General features: G+C 42.5%; 1 protein-coding gene across 1 annotated transcript; it reads right to left on the bottom strand.

The window, feature by feature from the left end:
- Positions 1-17,645: 17,645 nt before the first annotated feature.
- Positions 17,646-19,656, bottom strand: LOC105034213 (aspartic proteinase nepenthesin-2). Its single transcript, XM_010909266.3, has one exon. The coding sequence runs from the start codon at positions 19,444-19,446 to the stop codon at positions 18,160-18,162; it is 1,287 nt and encodes a 428-aa protein (XP_010907568.1). The 5' UTR covers positions 19,447-19,656; the 3' UTR covers positions 17,646-18,159.
- Between the last annotated feature and the right edge of the window lie 6,344 nt (positions 19,657-26,000).

The following is a 26,000-nucleotide window of genomic DNA, read 5'->3' as shown; positions in this document are numbered from 1 at the left end:
ACACACGGGCGTCGGGGGGAGAGGAATCTCATGGGAGGGGGAGGAAGCTGGACTGCTGGGGGGGACGAGGAAGAAAAATGAGTTTTCGATGAGAGTTGATGGGACGCGGGGTATTAGCGACATAAATTTTCATCGCTAATAATCAATTTTGATCGTAAATAATTCGAACAAAAAATATTTGCGATGAAAAATTAATTTTCATCGCTAATAATTTCTATCCAAAAAATATTTCTGCTGAAAAAATTCAGTCTCGAAAAAATATTATTGACGATGAAAATTTTCTATTTCGTCGCTAATTACATAATTAGCGATGAAAATTTTTTCCATCGCTAATAATTAATAAAAAATAATTTTTTATTTAAAAAAGAATTTCTCCTGACCAAGTCTTGTTCTCCATATTATTTTCTTCCATTCATTTTTCATTCATCTCTTAGCCACAATAATGCAATAATATATGTATATATGTGTGTGTGTGTGTGTATATATATAGCTGATGTAGTAAATATATCAATTTTTCAGAATATTTTAGTAATGAAATAGATGAACTATGGTAAGAATAAAAACTTGCAATAATTCTGCTGCTTCTCATCGATACTCATCTCGACGAAGCATGGGTGATATAGTGCAAGCATTCACTCCTCAAGAGCCTATACCACCACCTATTATAGAGGACCCATAACGATTCAACAACCTGATTCGACAGGTCCAAGTATTGACCAACACCGTCTAGCATTTACAGCAAACCACAGAGCAATGACAACCCGCGTAACATACTCCTCAAATTGTGCCCTCTCTGTGTAGCCACCAAAACTGCTTCCAGAGAATCTCCCTCGAGGTGCACGTCGTTCTGCCCTGATCGATCAACAATCACGTCCCATCAGGGTCCAGGCATGAAAAATAATGCCAACATTCTCTGGTCTCCTCCAACGGAGATTCGACCTTGGGCTACTCTCCGTGCCTCACAAAATCTCGTCGGGAGAAAGACCTCAAGCAAAAGGTCTGAAAGATCGAACCTCATCTGGATGAGATTCAAATGGACAGTCAAAGGAATGACGACATCCTCAGATTCAATTTTCAACCATCTTTCTCTTGATCCATCCTCTAAGAATTGATTTTGGATTGGTTCAAGATGCCACAGATAGAGCCTTATAAAGATTGAGGATCAGGGATATCTTAATATTCTACATACTTTTTTTGTGCACATATTATTTTTTAAAAACTATCTAATATTTATTTTTATAAATATAAAAAAAATTACTATAATATATCTAAACATCCTTTAATAAAAAAATTTTTATCGCTTATAATCTGTAATGTATGAATTTTTAAAATTTTTTATTTTTTTCAAATAATAGTGACAAAAAAATTTTATCATAAATACTGATTATTTATAATTTATAATGAAAATAGTGCTTTCATCACAAATAATTTAAAATTTTTGAATTTTTAAATTTTTTATTTTTTCTCATTTATTAACGAAAAAAAATTTTCATCATAAATAATAGAGTATTTATGATGAAAAATAAGTTTCTATCATCAATATTCGATTATTGATATCGTTAAATTTTTATCATAAATAATTTATAATTTTTGAATTTTTAAAATTTTTAATTTTTTCCATGTATTAGCGATGAAATATTACGTCGTAAATACCAAAGTATTTGTAATGAAAAATTTAGTATTCATCATAAATACTCATTATTTATGACATAATATTTTTATCATAAATAATCTATAATTTTTAAATTTTTTAAATTTTTTATTTTTTTCAAATATTAATGATGAAAATTTTTCATCATAAATACTAAAGTATTTATGATAGAAAATTAATTTTTATTGCAAATATACAAGTATTTGTGAAGTAATATTTTTATCACAAATAATCTATAATTTTTAAATTTTTAAAATTTTTTATTTTTTTGCACATATTAGCAATAAAAAAATTTTATCGTAAATAAAATATATTTGTGATGAAAATTTTATTTTCATCATCAATAATCCATCATTTACGATGTAATCTTTTCATCATAAATAATCTATAAATTTTAAATTTTTAAAATTTTTTATTTTTTTTCAAATATTAGTGATAAAAAATTTTCATCGTAAATACTTAAATATTTACAACAGAAAATAAGTTTTCATCGAGAATAAGACTGTATTTATGATGTAATATGTTCATCACAAATAATATATAATTTTTAAATTTTTAAAATTTTTTATTTTTTTCATATATTATCGATGAAAAATTTTTATTGTAAATAATATTAATTTGTGATAAAAATTTAGGTTTCATCATAAATACTCTATTATTTATGATATAAAATTTTAATCATAAATAATTTTTAATTATTAAATTTTTAAATTTTTTTATTTTTTTTAAATATTAGTGATGAAAATTTTTTATTATAAATCACATGTATTTGTGATAAAAATTTAGTTTTCATTGTAAATACTTCCATTATTTATGATAAAAAATTTTCATCACTAATATTTAAAAATTTAAAATTAAAATAAATATTTTATTATTTATTATTGGTGCAAAAATTTGCTTGCGTCGGAGAAGCTGGACTCGAAGGAGTCGCGGTCGCCGTCGGGACCTGCAAAAGAAGTCTAAACCGGAGGTGGGGTTACTCCGGCAAGACCCTCCGACGCTCAAGTCAATTCTCTGCCTCAACAAGAATGAAGTGCTCGAATGAAAATTTTAGCCGAGTTTCTAGGCAAAAATAAGAGCTTAGAGAATAACGTATCTGGGGCCCCCTTTTATAGGCAAAAGGGGGCAACACTGATAGCGATGCCCGTAACCGTCTGGCAGTGGACTGTCCAAAAGTTTGTTGCGAAGGGTAGTGGAGTGGACCCGTGGCTATCACCGGGGTGTGCCACGTGGAGTCTGCCACGAGGAGCGGAGCGACGTCCGTTGTCATGACTTGCCAGAGAACAGAAGAATCGCGCGGTATCCATCGCAGGAAGTGGTGCAGGATCGTGGACATTATTGTGGCCTGTCAAGGAGTGATGGAGCCGCATGGAATCCATCGCAGGAAGTGGAGCAAGATCGTGGCCATTACTGCGGTCCGCCAGAGAGTGATGGGGTCGCATGGAATCCGTCGCAGAAAGTGGAGCAGGATCGTGGCCATTATTGTGGCCTGCCAAGGACTGATGGAGCTGCATGGAATCCACGTGGGCCTATCGGTCGGAGTTCGACTGGGGTGTCTGGCGGAGAGAGGTGGCTGGGAGTCCGGCTCTCGCAGGAGTTCGGAGGGAGTCTTCCTTCAATCAAAGTCGGGGGTGAAGTTCGGCTCCCGTAGGAGTCCAGATGGAGTCTTCCCGTAGCTGGAGCTGGAGATGAGATCTGGCTCCCGTAGGAGTCCGGGCTGAATCTACCTGCAATCAAAGTCAGGGGCGAAGTCTAACTTCCTTAGGAGCCTGGACAAAGTTTACCAGCAATCAGGGTCGAGGACAGAGCCCGGCTCCCGTAGGAGTCCAGGCGAAGCCTTTCTGCAGTCGAAGTTAGGGACAAGATCCAGCTCCCGTGGGAGCCCGGGCGAAGTATACTTGCAATCACAATCAGGAGTGAAGTCCGGCTCCCTTAGGAGTCGAGATGAAGTTTACCTGTAAGCGAAGTTATGGGTGGAGCCCGGCTCCCGTAGGAGTCCGGGCGAAGTCCTTCTGCAGTTGAAGTTGGAGATGGAGTCCGGCTCCCATAGGAGTCCAGACGGAGCTCGTCCGTGGCTGAAGCTGGAGACGGAGTTTGGCTCCCGTAGGAGTCCGGACGGAGCTTGTCTGCGGTTGAAGTTGGAGATGGAGTCCAACTCCCGTAGGAGTCCAGATGGAGCTCATCCATGGCTGAACCTAAAGACGGAGTCTGGCTCCCGTAGGAGTCCGGATGGAGCCCGTCCGTGGTTGAAGTTGGAGATGGAGTCTGGCTCCCGTAGGATTCCGAACGGAGCTCGTCCGTGGCTGAAGCTGAAGATGGAGTCTGGCTCCCATAGGATTCCGGACGGAGCTCGTCTGCAGCTGAAGCTGAAGACGGAGTCTGGCTCCCGTAGGAGTCCGGACGAAGCTCGTCTGTGGTTGAAGTTGGAGACGGAGTCCGGCTCCCGTAGGATCCCTGACGGAGCTCATCCGCGGCTGAAGCTGAAGATGGAGTCTGGCTCCCGTAGGAATCCGGACGGAGCTCGTCTGCGGTTGAAGCTGAAGACAGAGTCTGGCTCCCATAGGAGTCCGGACGGAGCTCGTCTGCGGTTGAAGTTGGAGACGGAGTCTGGCTCCCGTAGGATCCCGGACGGAGCTCGTCCGTGACTGAAGCTGAAGATGGAGTCTGGCTCCCGTAGGAATCTGGACGGAGCTTGTCTGCAGTTGAAGCTGAAGATGGAGTCTGGCTCCCGTAGGAGTCCGGACGGAGCTCGTCTATGGTTGAAGTTGGAGACGGAGTCCGGCTCCCGTAGGAGTCCGGACGAAGCTTATCGGTGGTCGAAATCGAGGGAGTCTTGGGAGGGGCAATCCTGTTTAGAACTTTGGCTAAGGGTATTTTATACCCAACACCAGTCCTCCTACTTTCGAGTTTGAATTTCGAATAAAGAAAGTACAGAAAGATTGTCGCAATCGAAGTTCCTCCCTTGACATCCGCACGCGATCGTCCCCAGGTATTTTGGCATTTAATGCATGCATGCTGGAGCCTTTTTTCGATTAGGGCGACCCGAAGTGTCTTTTCGGAACCCCCATCGGGATTTGATCCCAAGCATCGTGCCATGAAAGTCCGCGAATGGTCAACCCCAGGTCGCGGTGAGTGGGACACACGGGACATGCGGCAGGCACTGGTTGGCCTAGGGACACCCACCACCATAACTGCGCCAGGCCCCGTTGCCTATTTAAGCCCCCGCCTTTCCTCCAGGGGTTTCACGACATCTTTCTTTCGCCTGAGAGCTTAGCCACTCAGCCATTCCATCGGTGCCCCTTCCAACTTCGAGCATCCTTCGCATCGGTCTTTGCCATCTCCACCGGCTTTCCATCGTTTCCAGTCCCCCGGGTCTCTCCAAGGGGTTCCCCCGTCGGGGCCTCCGCCCCGGAGGCCGATCTCAAGATGATGCCACGGACTAGGAAGAGTGCAAGGAGGAGAACAGCAGTCTGCGAGTTCTCCGATTGTCAAACTATCGCTGAGGGTTCTCGCCGCCTTAAATGGGGCTCCAGGGAGAATTCCTTCAACAATAGGGGTTTAATAACGGGGACAACCGGTGAAGGTGTTCCGTCCGAGAACTTCGGAGTAGCCGAATAGGGCGACACCGGTCAAGGGGGCAGAGCTTTCATCACAAGCCATGGCGGGATCCTTGATGTCGTTGGGGCCGAGGGACCAGAAGTGATCGACGCCGATGGTGGGACAGTAGAACTTGTTGCGGGGACGGTGGAAGTAGCGCATGCCGACCTTACCAGAATACCCAGGATGGTGGTTGTTATGGAGCACATGGCGGTGGTGCATGTCTTCGACGCCACCGCTGCCTCCGGGGTAATTTCGGTTCTTCTTGAAACAGGTCGTCGTTGCCGCTGCCGTTGCCCTTGCTGCCCCCTGGAATCTATCCCATCCTTTTTCCCCTAGGGTTGGGATTTCGAAGATGGAGCGGAATGAGGCGGGGGGCGAGAGCCGAGAGGCTTGTCACACGTACTGAAAAATACTGCTGGGAAGGACAGAACCGGGAAGAGAAATATACAGCTCGAAGTGGCCTCCGGTGTATCCCTTTCAAGTCTTGTAATGATATTTTCTTTTTCTGGCCCTTCAGATCTTGTAACGTACATCTTGTTAATCAAGAAATGAGAAGGAGATTTTGTTACTTCGTTCGCGCTTTGCGTCGAATTGTTGTCTGCCAATTTTTTTTCCTTTACCGTTGTTGTTGTTGTATTCCCTTCTCTCTGCTTCTCTTCTTTAACTCTTTTTTTTTTTTTTGACATCGTCCGTAGGTCGCCGGTAGTTGTCACGTCAGCTCGCCTTTTAGTTGTCCTTCTCCCTTAACTTCAATGGCTCTACGATGTGTATTTGACGAATAATATGAGAAGGGAATTTTCTGCTACTTCTCTTACTCGTGTGTTGAATTGTCACTTATCGAGCTTCTTTTCAGCCTTTGCGTCGTTCGGAGGTATCCGATTGCCATCGTATCGACTCATCTTTTTCATCCGTGGTCGCAGATTCGTTTGGGGCCGCTCGGGTTTGGCGCCCCCCATCAGGGCTCGAGCTTGGAGGTCTGAGCTTCTGTCACCCTAAGGAAGTCATCTCATCTCGGGCTTGCGTTGAAAGCTTCCTTGAAAGCTGGGGTTCTTGATAAGAACCCCAACCTTTGCTGAGATGGGGTCCTCTGCATCTTTGATGCTGTTTGTCTTTCATTCATCGCTGACGTAGTCCGTCGCTTTCCCTTTTAACTCCTCTCCCCTTTTTCCTTTTCGAGTCCCTTTTCGAGTGGGATTTTTTCCTCCGCTCTTGGTGGGGTTACGGGAGTCTGGCTCCCATAGGTGAAGTCGGGGTGAGGTCCAGCTCTCATGGGAGTCCGAACGGAGCCTACCTATAGTTGAAGTCAGAGGCGAAATTCGGCTCCCGTAGGAGTCCGGGTGGAGCTTACCAGCAGTCGAAGTCGGAGATGGAGTCTGGCTCCCGTAAGAGTCTGGATGAAGTTTACCTGTAGTTGAAGTTGGAAACGGAGTTCGGCTCCCGTAGGAGTCCGAAAGAAGCTTGTCTGTAGTTGAAGTTGGAGATGGAGTTCGGCTCCCGTAGGAGTCCGGAAGAAGCTTGTCTGCAGTTGAAGTTGGAGACGAAGTTCAGCTCCCGTAGGAGTCCGAAAGAAGTTTTATTGCGAAGGGGCCGCTGGGGAAGGTCCCCCTTTTTCTCATCTGGTCTTGAATGACCAGACCTTAATTGATGTCGGGGCGAGGTTCTTTCCCTATTTCTGTCGTAACAAGTTTCAGCTCTGGTTAGGGCGAGGTTCGCCTCTTGTCCCTAACACAACTGTAGGGGCACATATGGGCATCGCTGGACCCTTCCCCCCGTCCGGTCTTAAGAGAACCGGGCCTTCGACTTTGCTCAAGTTAGGGCGAGGTTCTCCTCCTGTCCCTAACAGGGCTATGGGGGCGCATATGGGCGTTGCAAGGCCTCTCCCCTCATTCGGTCTAAAGAGAACCGGGCCTTCAACTTTGCTCAAGTTAGGGCGAGGTTCTCCTCCTGTCCCTAACAGGGCTGTGGGGGCGCATATGGGCGTTGCAAGGCCTCTCCCCCCATCCGGTCTAAAGAGAACCGGGCCTTCGACTTTGCTCAAGTTAGGGCGAGGTTCTCCTCCTGTCCCTAACAAGGCTATGGGGGTGCATATGGATGTTGCAAGGCCTCTCCCCCCATCCGATCTAAAGAGAACCGGGCCTTCGATTTTACTCAAGTTAGGGCGAGGTTCTCCTCCTGTCCCTAACAGGGCTGTGGGGGCGCATATGGGCGTTGCAGGGCCTCTCCCCCCATCCAGTCTAAAGAGAACCGGGCCTTCGACTTTATCGAGACGAAGTTCCCCTCCTGCTTCCGACATAGTTTGTTTTGATTGTCTTGTCGATATAAGCTAGCGCCAAGAAGGGAGATATGTAGATATGCAACTTTTATTTAAGATAGAGTTATCGGTAATACATTCGTAGGTTTTCTGAGCTCCATGGTCGCGGGAGGTCTGCTCCTCCGAGCTCCTTGAGGTAATAAGTTTCGGGCCGGACTACTTCTTTGACCTCATATGGGCCTTCCCAGTTTGGGACGAGCTTCCCTCGATCTTAAGGTTGCGAGACAGCGGCTCGTCGAAACACTAGATCTCCTATTCTAAAGACTTTATTCTTGACCCAAGAATTGTAATAGCAGGCGACTTTCTGTCTGTAGGCTGCCATTCAAACTTGAGCTACCTCCCGCTTTTCTTCCAGCAAGTCAAGGTTGGCTTTAAGACCTTGCGAATTTTGATGTTCGTTGAATGCCACGACTCGTGCCGATGGGAGCTTAAGCTCAATTGGGATGACGGCCTCCATTCTGAAGGCTAAAGCAAAGGGGGTCTCCCCCGTGGGCAGTCTTTGGGTAGTTCGATACGCCCACAGCACATGATAAAGTTCGTCTGCCCAGGTTCCCTTCGCCTTTTCAAGCCTCGTCTTGATCCCTTGTAGCAGGGTTCTGTTGGTCACTTCAGCTTCATCGTTCGCCTGAGGATGGGCTACTGACGTGAAGTTGTGGGAGATATTTAGATCTTCACAGAATTTGGTGAATCTTGCTCCCGCGAACTGTCGTCCATTATCAGTGATTAGGGTTCTCGGCAGACCGAACCTGCAAACGATTGACTTCCAGATGAAATCTTGCACTTTGGCTACCGTGATTTTTGCCAGTGGTTCGGCTTCGACCCACTTGGTGAAATAGTCAATCGCTACCAGGAGGAACTTTCGCTGCCCCGACGTCATGGGAAAGGGTCCAAGGATGTCCATCCCCCATTGCTTAAAAGGCCATGGGGCACTCAAGGGTGTAAGCTCGGTGGCGGACTGTCTCTGGATGTTGGCATATCTCTGGCATCGGTCACATTTTCTAACGTATTCAATCGAGTCATGGTGCATCGTCGGCCAGTAATATCTTTGGCGGAGCAACTTGTGGGATAAAGATCTAGCCCCCAGATGGCTTCCGCAGATTCCTTCATGCACTTCCCACAAGGCGTAGTCAGCTTCCGAAGGCCGGAGATATTTTAAAAGAGGCAAAGAGTATGATCTCTTGTACAACTTGCCCTCATAAAGGATGTACCGGGAGGCCTGATTTCGGAGCTTCCGAGCTTCTTTCGCATCCTGGGGGAGAACCCCGTCTCTGAGATATGTTATCAATGGGTCGATCCAGCTGGGCTCGTGGTCAATTTTCATCACAGGCCGTGATTCCTCCATACTTGGGCACTTGAGCACTTCAAAAAGAACACCTTTGGGTAATTCGGCCAGAGCCATCATTGCCAGCTTGGATAGAAGGTCGGCCCTGATATTTTCCAACCTCGAAATCTGCCTGATGTCAAAGCTGCTGAAGGCGGAGACGAGCTCCTTTATCTTTTCAAGATATTTAGCTATGCTATCCTCCCACGCTTCGTAGTTTCCATTGACTTGTCCCACTACTAGTTGAGAGTCACTGTGGATCTGGAGCCGATCTATTCCCAGCTCTTTGGCGATCCTCAGTCCTGCGATCAGGGCTTCGTATTCCACTCCGTTGTTCATTGCGGGGAACTCGAAGCGCAGAGCGTACTCCGCGATGATTCCCTCCGGACTGATCAAGATCAGGCCCGCACCTGCGCCTGACATGTTGGAAGACCCGTCCACGTAGAGGGCCCAAAAGCAATCAGAGGGATCTGCTTCTTCTTTGGGGGAGTTCGGTCGGGGCTTCAGGCCACCAATTTTGCCTTGTTCAGGTTCGGCCTCTTTTGGGATAATACACTCCACTATGAAATCTGCCAATATCTGGGCCTTCACTGTCGGCCTGGGTCGATAGTTGATGTCGAATTCTGTGAGCTCGATCGCCCATTTTACCATCCTCCCAGAGGCATCCGTCCGGTGCAGAATCGCCTTGATCGGTTGGTCGGTGAGCAGCGTTATGGTGTGCCCTTGAAAGTAGGGCTGGAGTTTCTGGACTGCAATCAACAGGGCGTAAGTCAGTTTTTCTAATTTAGTATACCTGGTCTCGGCGTCTCTCAACGCGTGACTAACTTAGTAGATTGGCTATTGGACTTTCGCTTCTTCTTTGACAAGGACTGCCGTGAGAGCCATGGGAGAGACCGCCAGGTATAGAAACAGTTCCTCCCCAGGCTCTGGCTTTGCCAACAGCGGGGGTGAGCCGAGGTAGCTCCTTAGTTCTTCGAACGCCTGTTGGCACTCAGGGGTCCAACAGAAGTTCTTCGGCTGCTTGAGGGTTTGAAAGAAGGGTAAGCACCGTTCGGCCGACCTTGCGATGAAGCGATTCAGGACTGCTACCCTCCCTGTAAGGCGCTGAACCTCCTTTATCGACTTTGGGGCGGCCATCTCCAGGATGGTATGAATTTTTTCTGGATTGGCCTCAATCCCGCATCCCGACACCATGAAGCCCAGAAACTTTCTCGAGGTCACTCCGAAAGTGCATTTAGTCGGATTCAGCTTCATTTTATATTTTCGGAGGGCGTCGAAGGCTCCTCGAGGTCGACGACGTGGTCCATGGAAGATTTACTTTTTATGAGCATGTCATCCACATAGACCTCCATGTTGCGGCCAATCTACTCCTTGAAGATTTTGTTCACCAACCGCTGGTAGGTTACGCCTGCATTTTTGAGGCCGAAAGGCATGACCCTGTAACAGTAAAGGCCACGATTGGTAATGAAAGCAGTCTTTTCTTCATCTTCTGGCACCATTCTGATCTGATTGTAGCCGGAGAATGCATCCATGAAGGTGAGGAGCTCATGGTCCGAGGTCGCGTCCACCAGTTGATCGATTCTGAGAAGGGGGTAGCTGTCCTTTGGACAGGCCTTATTCAGCTTTTTGAAGTCTATGCACATCCTCCACTTGCCGTTTGCCTTTTTGACTAGGACAACGTTGGAAATCCAATCAGGATAATTGACTTCTCTAATGAATCCGACTTTCAGGAGTTTGTCCACTTCCTAGGCTATCACCTTTTGCCTCTCTGGTGCATGACCTCGAATTTTTTCTTTCGTCGGTCGGTGCTTTGGATCGACGGCTAGTCGGTGCTCCATGACTTTCGTGTCGATCCCCAGCATGTCCGTCGGAACCCAAGCGAAGACGTCCGCGTTCTTTCGTAGAAAATCGATGAGATGCATCCGCACCTCTTCCCCCAGATTGGAGTCGATCATCGCCACATGCTCAGCATTCCCGTCATTCAAAGAGATAGGTATCAGATCTTCAATTGGGTCACCCCTCTCCTCAGTGAGGTCATCGTAAGCATCCAGCCCATCAACTGGACAGGGGTCGAATTGGTCGCTTCTTTGCAAGGCTATGTTGTAATAGTGTTTGGCCAAGGCTTGGTCTCCTCTGGCCTCTCCGATCCCCTGGTTGGTAGGGAATTTCAACTTCAAATAGTAAGTTGACACGACGGCTCGGAGAGCATTGAGGCCAGGTCGGCCGAGGATTGCGTTGTAGGCTGACAGCGCCTTCACCACCAGAAAATTCACCAGAGCCCTGGTTTGCCTTGGATATCGACCTGCAGCTACAGTCAAAGCTACCATTCCCTCCACCGGAACAGCGTCGCTGGTAAACCCTACCAGAGGGGAGCTAATCGGCCTCAAACGGCCGTCAAGGATGGACATTCTTGAAAAGGTGTCGTAGAACAAAATATCGATCGAACTTCCATTGTCGACGAGAATACGGCGGACATCGTAATTTGCTATATTCAAGGAAATTACAACCGCGTCGTTATGAGGGAATTGAACTCCCTGAGCATCTTCTTCAGTAAAGGTTATGGGCTCCTCAATCTTTTGTCGCTTGGGGGGCACGGCCAATACGTTGGTCGCTTCCCGCCGAGATCCTCCAGAGATGGTGCTGGCGAAATCTGTCGGAGGCTGATTGTCCGACCGCTCCACGCCGGCCACCGTTGCCGGAAGATGCAGGGCCTGGGAAACTGGAGGCGAGGTCGGAGCCTGAGATCCGACCGCGGAGGTCGAGGGTCGTTGCATGGATGCCTTGCGGGGAGGCATCGGGCAAAGACCAAATGGAGGGAGGAGGAGAGGATGCCGAAAAAGATGCCCGAAGGCGGTCCCGTTGAGTGCTCCTTTAAGAACAAGGGTACTGCGAAGACACAGCCCTCCTTCTAGCGCCAATCCTATTGGTGCAAAAATCCACTTGCGTCGGAGAAGCTGGAGTCGAGGGAATCGCGGTCACCGCCGGGACCTGCAAAAGAAGTCTAAACCGGAGGTGGGGTTGCTCCGGCAAGACCCTCCGATGCTCAAGTCAGTTCTCTGCCTCAACAAGAATGGAGTGCTCGAACAGAAATTTTAGCAGAGTTTCTAGGCAAAAATAAGAGCTTAGAGAATAACGTATCTGGGGCCCCCCTTTTATAGGCAAAAGGGGGCAACACTGATAGCGATGCCCGTAACCGTCTGGCAGTGGGCTGCCCAGGAGTTTGTTGCGAAGGGTAGTGGAGTGGACTCATGGCTATCACCGGGGTGTGCCACGTGGAGTCTGCCACGAGGAGCGGAGCGGTGTCCGTTGTCGTGACTTGCCAGAGAACAGAAGAATCGCACGGTATCCGTCACAGGAAGTGGAGTAGGATCGTGGCCATTATTGTGGCCTGCCAAGGAGTGATGGAGCCGCATGAAATCCGTCGCAGGAAGTGGAGCAGGATCGTGGCCGTTTTTGCGGTCCGTCAGGGAGTGATGGGGTCACGTGGAATCCGTCGCAGGAAGTGGAGCAGGATCATGGCCATTATTGTGGCCTGCCAAGGAGTGATGGAGCCGCATGGAATCCGCGTGGGCCTATCAGCCGGAGTTCGGTTGGGGTGTCTGGTGGAGAGAGGTGGCTGGGAGTCCGGCTCTCGCAGGAGTTCGGAGGGAGTCTTCCTTCAGTCAAAGTCGGGGGTGAAGTCTGGCTCCCGTAGGAGTCCAGACGGAGTCTTCCCGTAGCTGGAGCTGGAGATGAGATCTAGCTCCCGTAGGAGTTCGGGCTGAATCTGTCTGCAATCAAAGTCAGGGGCGAAGTCCGACTTCCTTAGGAGCCTGGACAAAGTTTACCAGCAATCGGGGTCGAGGACGAAGCCCGGCTCCCGTAGGAGTCCGAGCGAAGCCTTTCCGCGATCAAAGTTGGGGACGAGATCCAGCTCCCGTGGGAGCCTGGGCAAAGTATACTTGCAATCACAGTCAGGAGTGAAGTCCGGCTCCCTTAGGAGTCCGGACGAAGTTTACCTGTAAGCGAAGTCGTGGGGGGAGCCTGGCTCCCGTAGGAGTCCGGGCGAAGTCCTTCCGCAGTTGAAGTTGGAGATGGAGTCCGGCTCCCGTAGGAGTCCGGACGGAGCTCGTCCGCGGCTGAAGCTGGAGACAGAGTCTGGCTCCCGTAGGAGTCCGGACGGAGCTCGTCTGCGGTTGAAGTTGGAGACGGAGTCCGACTCCCGTAGGAGTCCGGACAGAGCTCGTCCGCAGCTGAAGCTGAAGACGGAGTCTGGCTCCCGTAGGAGTCCGAACGGAGCTCGTTCGTGGTTGAAGTTGGAGACAGAGTCCGGCTCCTGTAGGATTTCGGACGGAGCTCGTCCGTGGCTGAAGCTGAAGACGGAGTCTGGCTCCCGTAGGAGTCCGGACGGAGCTCATCTGCGGCTGAAGCTGAAGACGGAGTCTGGCTCCCGTAGGAGTCCAGACGGAGCTCGTCTGTGGATGAAGTTGGAGACGAAGTCTGGCTCCCGTAGGATCCCGGACGGAGCTCATCCGCGGCTGAAGCTAAAGACGGAGTCTGGCTCCCGTAGGAATCCGGATGGAGCTTGTCTGCGGTTGAAGCTGAAGACGGAGTCTGCTCCCGTAGGAGTCCGGCTCCCGTAGGAGTCCGGACGGAGCTCGTTTGCAGTTGAAGTTAGAGACGGAGTCCGGCTCCCATAGGATCCCGGACAGAGCTCATCCGCAGCTGAAGCTGAAGATGGAGTTTGACTCCCGTAGGAATCCGGACGGAGCTCGTCTGCGGTTGAAGCTGAAGACGGAGTCTGGCTCCCGTAGGAGTCCGGACGGAGCTCGTCTGTGGTTGAAGTTGGAGACGGAGTCCGGCTCCCGTAGGAGTCCGGATGAAGCTTACTGACGATCAAAATCGGGGGAGTCTTAGGAGGGGCAATCCTGTTTAGAACTTTGGCTGAGGGTATTTTATACCCAACATTTATGATGATTAATTTCATCATAAATAATATGTATTTATGATAAAATTTTATTTTCATCATAAATATGAAGATATTTATGATGAAAAATTATTTTTATCATAAATAAATAATTATTAGCGATAAATTTTTATTTTTATCATAAATATCTTTATTTATGATAAAATATATTTTTATCATAAATAAATTTATCACAAAAAGTGATATTTCTTATAGTGCTTTATGTACAAACATAAATTTTAGATTTTAAAACTAAATTTTAGATCTAAATTCTTTACATGAAAGGTAAGTTTTAAATCATGAAACTAATTTTCAGATTTAACATACAAACATATATCTCATATATGTATATAAAATTCAGATCTAAACAAAATTCAAATCACAACATGATATCATATATCTCATATATAAATCATGAGTCATATTAAAAATAATTTTTTTCATCTAAATATGCAATCATATATCTCATATATGAATTATGAATTAGATTAAATTAAATTTGAGATTTATACATGCATCTACATATTACATAATTATAAACTAGAAATTATTCTAGAACAAAATTCAGATCTATACATGCGTTCACATATCAACTATATATTTTGAAATTAAATTTAAAATAAATTTTAGATTTAAAATACTTACCTATACATCTCATGTATTAAGGAAAAATTAGATTTTGAAATACTTTTCAAAATATATATATCAATTTCATGCATATGAAATCCGTGACTCTGATACCACTATTGGAATTTGAATGTCGGGGTATGCATGTATATTTCAAAAAAAATTTTTCTAAACAATGTAGTGAAAGAGAAGATTAAAATATCTTTTAAACTACATCATACATACATAAAATATAAACCACTAGAATCTACTTCATATACTGAAATTGAACATATGCTGAGATTAAATATGTGATCGAATCACATATCTATTTCATAATTTCTTTCTTCAAATCTGAATCTGAAAGAAAAGAAGCTCTTTCTTAGCCACACAAGTGTCTGACCTCTAAGGGTATCCACTCAGGATCAGCCTGAAGCAGTCCTCTTTGATATTAAATTTTTTTCTCTAAGAAAAATTAGTTTGTGAATCTGAACAAAGTCTAGATCACGTTCAACTCTTTGATCCTTTCCTTGATCTTCTTCTTCTCTTCTTCTCTTGCTTTTCTTCCCTAGATTATGCAGCAACCAAGGACTAGAAACCAGCAAAAAATATGGGATGCCCACACATCTTTGGGCATTGAGGATGGAGGACGCCCAAGCTTGGGTGTTGGATCTCCAAGGGAGAAGAGAGGGGGAAGAGAAAGAGGGCGTGTGGGCTCTTCAAGGAAGGCGTGGGACTGCTGTTTGAATTTTTTAGAAACCTTAGGGAAGGCCTCTTTAAATAGGCATGAGGTTTGAATCCTATTCAAAACCAAACAATCACTTAATACAACTCCTACTTACATTATAAATTTTTATTTCTTTAGTTATTTGACTCCCTTTAGGAGATCCTTTAGGCGTCAACTATTAGAACCTTCATACCCATAAAAATACAGCCAATATGGCACCCATGGGATGCCCCATGCTAGTCCCACATACCCTCTAATGGGTGGGTATGCCTAATTTGATTAAATCAAGTGGCATCCAATCAAAACTATCAAGAAAATTAATTAAGGACTTGAATCTTTAATTTATTTGATCCAAAATCTTAGGCACCCAACAATTGAAGCCCAATGAATCTAATTCATTTAGGTTATTAGTAAGTAATTAAATTTAAATTAATCTTATCAAATAAGAAATTCAAACGTAAAGAGAAAATTGGATCCAACCATGTGCTAGCAAGTTTACCCTAAACCCAATAGAATTTCTCTAAATCCAATTGAGAATTTATAAGTCCAATTGTTTATTTCAGATCTAATCTCTTTATTGTGTGACCCCATAAGTTCAATTCTATATGATAATGAGATATACAATAATCTCTATCATAATATCATTGAAATTTTTTTTAATGGATCGGAATAATTTCACTCTAACTTATCAAGGATTATCGATCCTGAGCAACCTTAGTGAGCTCTCACAATCCACCAGTGACACCTAACAGTATGTAGTGGCAACCCAGTAGAACTAAAATGAACCCAAGGTGTAGTTCACATGTGATTCAGTTCCTCTATCGTGAGTTTCGACTAGATGGCAGGTCATGGATAAATCATCAAATCTCATCATCAGTCACATGATAGATTCGAGCAGCTCAAGTCCAATTGTGATCCTTATAAAAAATTTTTTCCATCAATCATACTGCTGTGACCACAGACTCTCAGACTTAACCTCTCAAATCTCATAAGACTACTTTTTTCTGTCAAGATCGATAGATTCTATCTTGATGCACACTCTACTTTTATAGTGGACCAACTGTCACCAACATTCACTACAAGGGCTCATTGAGATCATGTTTATGTGTCAGTCAAACTTTAGCAGTCTCACTGTGAGCAGTCATATTATCACAGATCAAAGGATCATTCACACAACTACAGCATCGAGACAATCACTGACGATCAAGTAAAATCCAAGTGATCTCTCATATGGTCACGCTTAGTACTAGTTATTCTCTAACAACTTTCCACATTCGTCGCTCAATATCTTTACATTATAGATCGAGACTCATCTACTCTGAAGAAAGCGATCTTTGTGTCAATCTATCCAAATCGATGATCATCCTCATGATGATACTATGATCGGGAGCATTTAGAAATTAAATACACGTCTCTAATTCTCAATACTTTGAGAATATGTATCAAATTATTTAATTCCATAGACAATTCAAAAACTCATCACACTTAAATGAAAAATAAACTTATCCTTTTATTGATCAAATCAATGTATTAAGTACAAAATTGTGTCCTAGCTTTATTATAATGTGTCAGTCATATTGTTTTCTACAACATACATCTAACAATTATATCTCATGGGTTAATGTATTTTTCTTCTTATGATTTTTAATTTTTTGGTTATTTGGATAGTGATTGGGAAGGAGATTCGGATGATAGAAAGAGTACAATCAGATTTATTTTCTATATGGATGATACAACATTCACTTGGTTTTTTAAGAAGCAAACTATTCTGACTCTTTCTACTTGTGAGGCAGAATATATTGCGGCATCTTCATGTATTTGCCATGCCATATGGCTTAGAAAATTATTACAAGATATCTATTTCTCTCAAATTGATGCTACTAAGATATATGTGGATAGTAAGTCGGCAATAGCATTAGCTAAGAATCCGGTCTATCATGAAAGGAGTAAACATATCGACATCCATTTTTATTTCATAAGAGACCATGTAAAGGAGGAAAATATGGAATTAACTTAAGCGAAGACTCATGATCAGATTGTCGATATCTTCATCAAGCCACTTACAGCAAATCATTTTCACAAGCTTAAGAACTTACTTGGCATAAAGGATGGAATACAATTAAGTTTAAGGAGGGGGTGTTAGTAAATAAACTTAATTGTACTATTATTAGTATTGGAAGTCTAGAAGTTTTGGGAGTCTAAGAGTCATATAGACACTCCCATTATCTAGAAGATGCATGAGTAATTATGTATTAATCTCGAAATATGGATGTGACCCTTGGGAAGAAGTGATATATTGTGTCTAGTAAGTTCTCTTAATGGCTATAAATATCTATGGGGTCATTTTGCAATGAAACTATGGGCATTTTAAGTCTCTGAGTACCTTCAAAAAATATAATATTATTTTATTTTGAGCCCATCATTCTTCCATTGATAACTTCAGATGCATACTAGGAAAACATAAAAAAATAGGAAGCCTGCCCCATATTTCATTCTCCAGTGTCAGCCCCATATTATTGTTGTTCCACAGCAGACTAGTTGCAAAGCTTGTTTGTTAGTTTTCCGGTGTCTGTTCAGCGACTCGTTCCTCGGCCCTTTGGCACCCTTCAAGGAATCCGCTACGTGGTTCTGTGTTTAGCAACCGATCGCTGTGCTGTTATTTCTTTTAGGAAAAAAGGATTGCTGCATGCTTGATTGTAGGCGCTTCCAAAGAAACAGATCCACGATCAATCCGCACAGATTGGAGAAACTTTTTTTCCAACAAATGATTCTAGAAGATGTGGGTGCGATATCAGAGCTCGGTTAAGATTCTTCAAGCGCGCGCACATAGAGAAAACTCGTGAAGCTATAAATGGGTATTATTTCATAGATGGGGATGCAATCTATGACAAATTCAGCAATTACAAATGAGCAATATAGATTTACATAGTTTCACATGGGGCACAACAATGAGTAATATCAAGTAATTAAGAAAATCCAAACTTTAGCACAAGATAATTCACAGCTGATCGCATTGAGTTGGAATGAAAGATAACATCTCATTCTCCAAATCATATAGAATTTGCATGTTCTGTTGTTGGAAGTTACCCAATATTGACATTCCACGAGATGGCATCACAGTTAAGCATAGCAAACCAGTGCTTGAATCAACTACCATGTAGTTATCTGCCGGCAAATCCAAATCAGCACCATCAAATTGGAATTTAAGCTTTGGAACCTCCACAGCTGATGAATCGGATGGCAGTGAGAAACACAGATCGAGACCAATATCGGTCCCATCTGCGACAGGCAATTTCATCTGAGACAGGAAAGCCTTCCTCATCATCTTGTATCCAGCCAATTCCAGGTAGGTGATGGAGGTACCGGAGTCTATGATCAGGCCACCAGTGCCATCATCTTGCAGTGCAAAAGTTGAGCTTGGGATTTGCAGATGGATTGATCCAACTGTTATCCCTTTTAGGCTGAGATAGTAGAAGGATGGTTGAGAAGGGTTTTTAACGAGTGGTATGGATTGAACTTCATTTTTGCTCCCACTCAAATCCGCTAGAGAGCCAAATAAAAGAGGGCTCTTCTTAGATTCGTCTAAAGATGTGAGGCAGTAGGAGAACTTGCCGAGGCCTAGTTGGGATATCAGTGACAAAGGTCCACGCCCTAGTCCAACGAGACCGGAGCCTTGAGAGAAGCCAGCGCCTTGGTTTGCGTCGCCACATCCGAATGCGATGTCTGAAACTGCTGAAGACCCAAAGGTGAAGGACTCGCTTGCCAGAACACCCTGGGTTGATGAGGAGTCTCCATAAGAGTATAGGTACTTGCAGTCTGATTTGCATGCGGAAGTGGGAAGAGCCTGGCAGAGATCACTGGAGCAAGGAATCTTAGAGAATGTGGATGATTTCGATGGATCAAATATGGGAGTAGGCTGCTCGAAGCAGTCACTGCAAGGCTTGCACTGCGTCCATATGAGGTCGCTCCCTGTGTCAAGGATGGCGGGGAAAGGCAGGCTAGGAGTGCCAATGGCCAAGTCCATCAAGAACTCGCCATTGCCTGCATGGACTGGTGCCTGAACTTTGCTTCCCGAGTCCACGGCCTTTGTCGTCTTGGCTATCAGCCTTGCCATCCTATGGTTGCTCCTCAAGGCTGCGCGTTGCAGCAGCTCAAACTTGGAGAAATTGCCCTTCGAATCAACATGGATTAGATCGACCCGAAGGCCTCTTGGCTCAGAAGAGACCTGGGAGACCAAAATGAACATAGCAAACAGTAGAAGCGGGAGGATGTGGGATTGCTCCATTTTCAGCAATGGTGAAAGACCAGGAGAAGGGAGAGAGTTGTGGGAAAGAGATCCTTCGTCGATCAGTACTCAGGATCATTTATTGTTTGAGAGGAGAAGATAGTTTATGCATGTGCCTAAATACATATCGGTTCTATTGGTTGACGACCAGCCTTCCGCCCTGTTAATAGGAAACTGAACCAGAAGAGATGGTCAGTTGAAAGTAATTTAAAGAAGAGAGGAGACGATAATGGAAATGTACCAATAAATATGAGGTAGCGTGTTGTTTCACTTGGGGTTATTGGTCTCCCAACCAGAAAAGAGCAAGAGTCTGCCCTAGTTTCCATTAGGTTTGGACAGGTAGGACATCTATTCCCACCACCACCAACGTGAGATGTAACGTGGAAGTTTCTTCTTATGGTGGGATGGACCTTGGGGGGATTGTATCAATTAAATTATTTGACCAATTCTCTCTTATGACGAATATTTTGGGTCCCAGGCAAATTTTTATATGTACAAGTTATTAGGCTTGGCACTGTTGATTTCATAGTCATCACTCGAGGGAGACTATTTTGTAGCAAATGGAAAAAGAGATGCTTGAGGTTTGGTGAGCAACTTGTCTACTTATTTCATCATCAGAAGTTGGCAGGAAGGACATTTGTTTGCATTGCAAGCATTCATCAAATCATATTACAGACCTTGGAAAATGGTTGGATTTGGTTCGGGATTTGGTGAACAATCAATTGAACGTCCACTATTCTTTAAGGGATATCAACAGCCCACAAATGAAAGAAACACTTCACCTTGTCGAAAAGCCAAGTAAGATAAACATCCGCTCATCTAAAGGGATTTTAGATGATCCTCCAATACATTACCTTCTGGTTCTTACCATGGGAGACAGCCTTGGCCACACGAACGAGGATATGGTCCCAACGAAAGGTTAAGCAGGTGGCATGATATCATTTTTCAGCATTTGGTATGAGCTATGCACATCAAAAGCAAGAATGGCTTGAATCATGTAAAAAATCGTATTGTGATAGAAGTATAATCCAAATTGTTTAAAACCTAGCTTGTTTAAAACGGAGAGTCGTATTCCTATGGTGAAAGCTAGTAGAGCGTTTTATTATCACCAAAAGTCTAAATGTACTTGGACTTTATTTTTCAATTTAGGACTTGTTTAGTTCGCTTGGGGGGGGTTTCTTTAGTTCTCGAAATATCCTTGATTCTAATGGGTTATATATGTCCCATTTTTCTCATTGTAAATAATATGCTGAGGGCATCAAAGGTATTTTTCATAATTATTGCCGCTCAAAATTCTAAGCTAACTGAGTGGACAAGCGAGCTAATCAACCTGGAGATGATGTGGAAGCTCCGCTTGGCATTGGAGCAGATTTGCAACTCCATAGAAACATCAAAGGTTGGTTGAATGTATCCAGTAAGGACACTTCGATGCTTTACTCTGGCAAAGTTTCAAAAAAAAAATAGGCAATATGAGAGACAAAGTGAAGAAGTATAGAATTTTCTCCTCCTGTGCAACCGGAGGTTCCCTTGTGCCTGGTATTTATATAGGTGAGTATGAGGATTTTTGTTATTGAGATCATGAGATTATCAAACAAACAATTGTTCTCTTTCCTTATCAATTGATCTGATTAGCGAGGATATGGCTTATCAGGCATGCTATGGTTTGAAAGTTTTCTTTATCTGCTTATCGGTGAAGATATGCCTATTGTGAGAGGATTGAGATCATGCTGGGCTATATTAGTTTGTTGATAAATCAGAGATTTCATTGATTGTTAATTTTTCAGAACACACATTACCACTTGGTTGGGTGAGTTGAGCTGTTGGTCAAGAATTTCAAGATGGTGAATCCAAGCTATATCACTTGTCCCCTACTTCCGAGCCCAAGTTGTGCTAATTTAACTCAGGTGAAGGAATAAGTCACATTGATTGAAGGATGATGCTTCTAAATTGGATTCAGGCAGTCAGATTAGTTCAAGAATTTTTCGAGCACTATATTTAATGATGGGGCACATTCTTTGGAATGTTTGTTCCATTTTGGAAGCATTGTGTACACCTACTGGATTTTCATGGTGGCCTCCATTCCCTTTTGTGGTTCGAAGGAGAACTATCTGTACGAGCATTAAACCATCAGATGCTAGGTGTACATGTTGTGATTGAAAGGAAGAGGAATTGATAGTTGACAAAATCAGCATCATCTAGGCACTACTAGAAATAAGGGTTTCATTGATGAAATTTTCTAACGGATGTGATCTATTAGAAATTTTTGAGGAATCATTGACATATTTCTATCACAAAATGAGCAACAAAATATAATTGACATGTCTTAAAATCTTTGACCAACTTTTCATAGATTTTTTATCAGAAACAACTCCATCAAAAAATTTGTTAGAATTTTTTAAAAAAATTAAAAAATATTAAAGACATTTGTGATCGATTTCGTAATAAATTATTTGTCAATAACATTTTTGATGGAAACTTCTATTAAAAGTATAATTTCAATAATTTTTAAATTATTGAAATAGTTGTTTTTGATGGAAAAGTAGTCAGAAATATTTTAACAAATAAAAGTAGATTTTATGATAAATACTCTTTCAAAAATTAGTGTTACAAGCTTGAAAATAAAATCCTAGATGGAAGAATTTGAACTCCAAAATCCTTAGATAGCCTATCCACTACCTTAGCCACCAAAGTCTGAACTTATTTATGTAATGATTGAGAAACTACTTATATCATTTAAATATTTATATATAAATCTAACTCAAAATCCTTAATGATCAACTAAGCTTCCCAGTTCGACCACCGCATTTCCTAATCGACTGCTTCAACTTCACCAGCCTACAACCCTACCAACATCCCAGCTTCTCTATTCGACTGCTCCAAGCCTCCTACCATCCTAGCTTCCATGTTCGGCTACTCCAAGACTCCCACCCATCCCAACTTCCCTATTCGTCCCCTCGAAGCCTCCCACCCAGCTCCTAAAGATGAAAAAAAAATAAAGAATAACCTAGAGAAAATAAAGAAAAACCTAGCCCCTTCCTACTTGGCCACTCCAATGCTCCCACCTAGTTGAGACTCCTGAGCATGGAAAAAGTAGAGAAAATATGGAGGAAAATAGTGGAAAAATCAATTAAAATAAAGGAAACATGGAAATTTTGAAAGGTAAAACCTTTTCCCACATAGATTGATCATTATATTTCTTTTCTCTTATTTTTCTTTTCATTTCATTCTCTTTTTTAGAGATCAAAGGGGAAGGAGAGCACCTAAGAGAGAGCAGAGGGGTTTCTTAGGTTCCGGTTGGGGTTTTTATCTGAAGCAAATGGAATTTTGTGCAAATTGTGGCCGTTTGAGTTGGTGCGTTGAGTTTTTGAGAGCTTAATCTTGGTAGAAGCATGATACTTTGTGGGATTTGGAGGATTTTTGATCTGCTTAGGATGGAAAAAGCAGAGAAAACCCAGGAAAAAATAGTGGAAAACTCAATGAAAACAAAGGGAAGACAAAAAAATTAAAAGGTAAAACCTTTTCCCACATAGATTGATCATTCTTTTTCTTTTCTATTCTTTTCCTTGTCATTTCATTCTCTTTTTCAGAGATCTAAGGGGAAGGAGAGTACTTGAGATAGTGTAGAGGGGTTTCTTAGGTTTCGGGCATGATTTGGTGTGGTGCTTTCGAAGATAAGATGTTTGATATTCTTCTTAAGCCTTTTTATATGTAATAAACCATCCATTTGATTCATCCTTTACTCATATTAATTTAGAGAAATAATTTTTTTTCTAAGAAATAATGAAATAGAGAATTTACTAGCGAAATATGCTGATATCTTTATTGTCATAGAAATAGGAGAAAAATTTATGATCACCTATGAGATAATAGCTGATTTTTTCTAAGAACTTGCTCTCATGCATTTGACTTACCAAGTGAATGAAGCTATCCTTCAATCCAATTAAAATATTATTTGAAGCATGTGGGATTTTGTGTGAGTTGTGGTAGTTTGAGTTCATCCCTTGAGTTTTGAGAGCTTAATCTTAGTAGAAGCATGATACTTTGTAGGGTTTGGGGGATTTCTTTTATCGAAAGGAATCCAGAATTAATCTTGGTTTGATTTATAGTACCAATATTTTGTTTTTTCTTTTGAGTGTACAATACCAAAGATGAAAAATTTAAGGACCTTAATGAAGTTAAAAGTCAGTCTCAAAGATTGGATGGTGCTACCTCAGATGTATCAAGAACATAGGCTTCAGATGTAAATGCCAACACTATAAAGTACCAAAATGTTGATGTTACATAATACAGATCACTAGTGTTCATTAATTTATAATTTTTTATTTGCATGATAACAGGCCACATACACAAGGACTCCAAAAATGCATGCATAGATTCTTAGAGCACATCATACAACAACATCTAGAAAATTTAAAAGCATTCTCAATGAAGAACAAAAAAGGATAAAAGATGAGGTAAAGGAAGAGAATGGCTGGCATTATAAGGTTTCTATAGAGGAGTGCAAAAGATCAGGTCCTAAATGAATGAAACTTGGCATATGGGAGAAGCTCATTGATGATTACTGGGCTAAGAAAAAATAGCTAAAGAAGTCTGAAGCCGACCATACTAATCAGATGACCGAGAAGAACGGATCTATTACCAAATATTCATACAATTTGATACCCATCATGATGCATAAGAAAAAATGGTGAGTTAATAAGTTATAAATATAACTTTAATTATTTTAGATACTTGATCTTAAATCATTTTGCTATTCTATCATGTATTGTTGAGTATAGATGCAAGAGTATAGTAGAGAACCAGATCACACGGAGTTGTTCAGCTGCACTCATAAGTTGAAGGGGAAGTCAGAATATGTCAATGCCAAGTCAAACAAAGTTGTTATAATCATGAATTTATTTTATTTCAATATGCTACTTACTACTTAACAATTTATATATTTATTGTACTTGCTGTAGTCTTATACATTGACCATTTCGGTCAAGTATGGTGATGATACTACATTACAGTTTTTTTTTTTATGCTGATGCTGTTAGAAAATACCATCACATGGCGACCCGGTATGCATACAAAGATTTTAAAACTTTTAAACATGCAGTGAAAAAAATTTTTAAAAATTTTTCAATATCATTCTAGGACAACCATATAACATAATGACCATCGTTATGCTAGGACAATCTTACGTCAGAACGATGTTAAAACAAATCTCTAATTAGATCTAATCTAATCAAGCATACATATAGAGATCATATCTCAACATAACCCAAACATCATCATATATACAAGATTAAGATACAAGCAAAAATAAAAATCTAATTTTTACCTTTGTGTGGGTAGATCTTCATCATGATCCGATGATCCATGGATATCTTCATGATCTATTGAAGCTATAATCTGATGATTTATTGATGTCTTTAAGGTCTTTTTAAAGCAGTATAAGTATCCAACCTCTACAAGTATCCACACAAGGCTGATCTGATCAGAAGATCTCGATCTCATCGAGGTGCTAGCTCTCTTACAGAGATTGCTCTTTAGATTGTCGAATTTTTGATCTCTTTTGATTCTCTTCTCAAGAAAATCAAAGAGATCCGTAGGAGGATCAAGAAATTAGATCTAATCTGATTTCTTTTCACTTTCTCTTCTCAAGAGAAAAAAAAATCTAAAGAAAAGAAAAACAAGAGATTCCATCTCTTTTCTTTTTTTTTTTTTCCATCCAACTCTTGGACTGATCATGGAAGAGAAATCATGTCCAACTCTTAGACATCTATGGAGGAGAAGACATATCCAACATTTGGACATCTATAGAAGAGAAGATATATCCAACTCTTGGACATCTATAGAGGGAAAAGAAGAGAGAAAATCGTGTCCAACTCTTAGACAAAGAGAGAGACAGAGAGAGGAAGAGATCTTAACAATCAACCCTTGGTTGTAAGAATGAAGGGATGAAGGTGCCCACCATGTTTCATGCCAACCTCCCTTTGTCCCGCACCCTCTTCTCTATATTTCTCACGCACAAAAATCTTTTCTCTTTGAAGGATGTCGCACATCCAAGAACATGCATATAGAAATCTGAGCATGCAGATTTTTAACTTTTAAAAATCATAATCGTAGTAGAATAAAAACTCTATTCTAGGTTAAATGCTTTAATCTATTTAATATGTATGAAGTAGATCTAATCTACTGCTAACAGGATCGATCGCATGCATTTAAGATGCTAAAATTAAAAATCAAAGATTAAATCTTCATATCTTTTGCGCAGATAGTTTTTCACCACAATCTGATAATCGTGATAATCCGATGAGGTTTCTGCAGAGCCACGCATGTGTCCGACCTCTATGAATATCCACACAAAATCTTTGATCTGATTAAAGGCTCTTGACTTCATCAGAGTGCTAGCCCCCTTACAAAAGTCGCTTCTTGATGGTTGATGAAGATTCTTCTTCGAATCTCGAAGACTTTCTTAGATCTTGAAGAAGATTTGGAAGATTATGAGGAAGAAGCGTTGGAGAAACCCCTTTCTCTCTATTTTTATTTTCTTCTCTCAAAACCCAATG

The sequence above is a fragment of the Elaeis guineensis genome, chromosome 15, assembly GCF_000442705.2.
Source record: "Elaeis guineensis isolate ETL-2024a chromosome 15, EG11, whole genome shotgun sequence".
Classification (NCBI taxonomy): Eukaryota; Viridiplantae; Streptophyta; class Magnoliopsida; order Arecales; family Arecaceae; genus Elaeis; species Elaeis guineensis.
The sequence above is the reverse complement of the archived record's forward strand: the minus strand, read 5'-3'. Positions and strand labels throughout refer to the sequence as shown.

Excerpts from the sequence above, each read along its gene's own strand:
- LOC105034213 (XM_010909266.3), bottom strand. The coding sequence starts at position 19,446 with ATGGAGCAATCCCACATCCTCCCGCTTCTACTGTTTGCTATGTTCATT.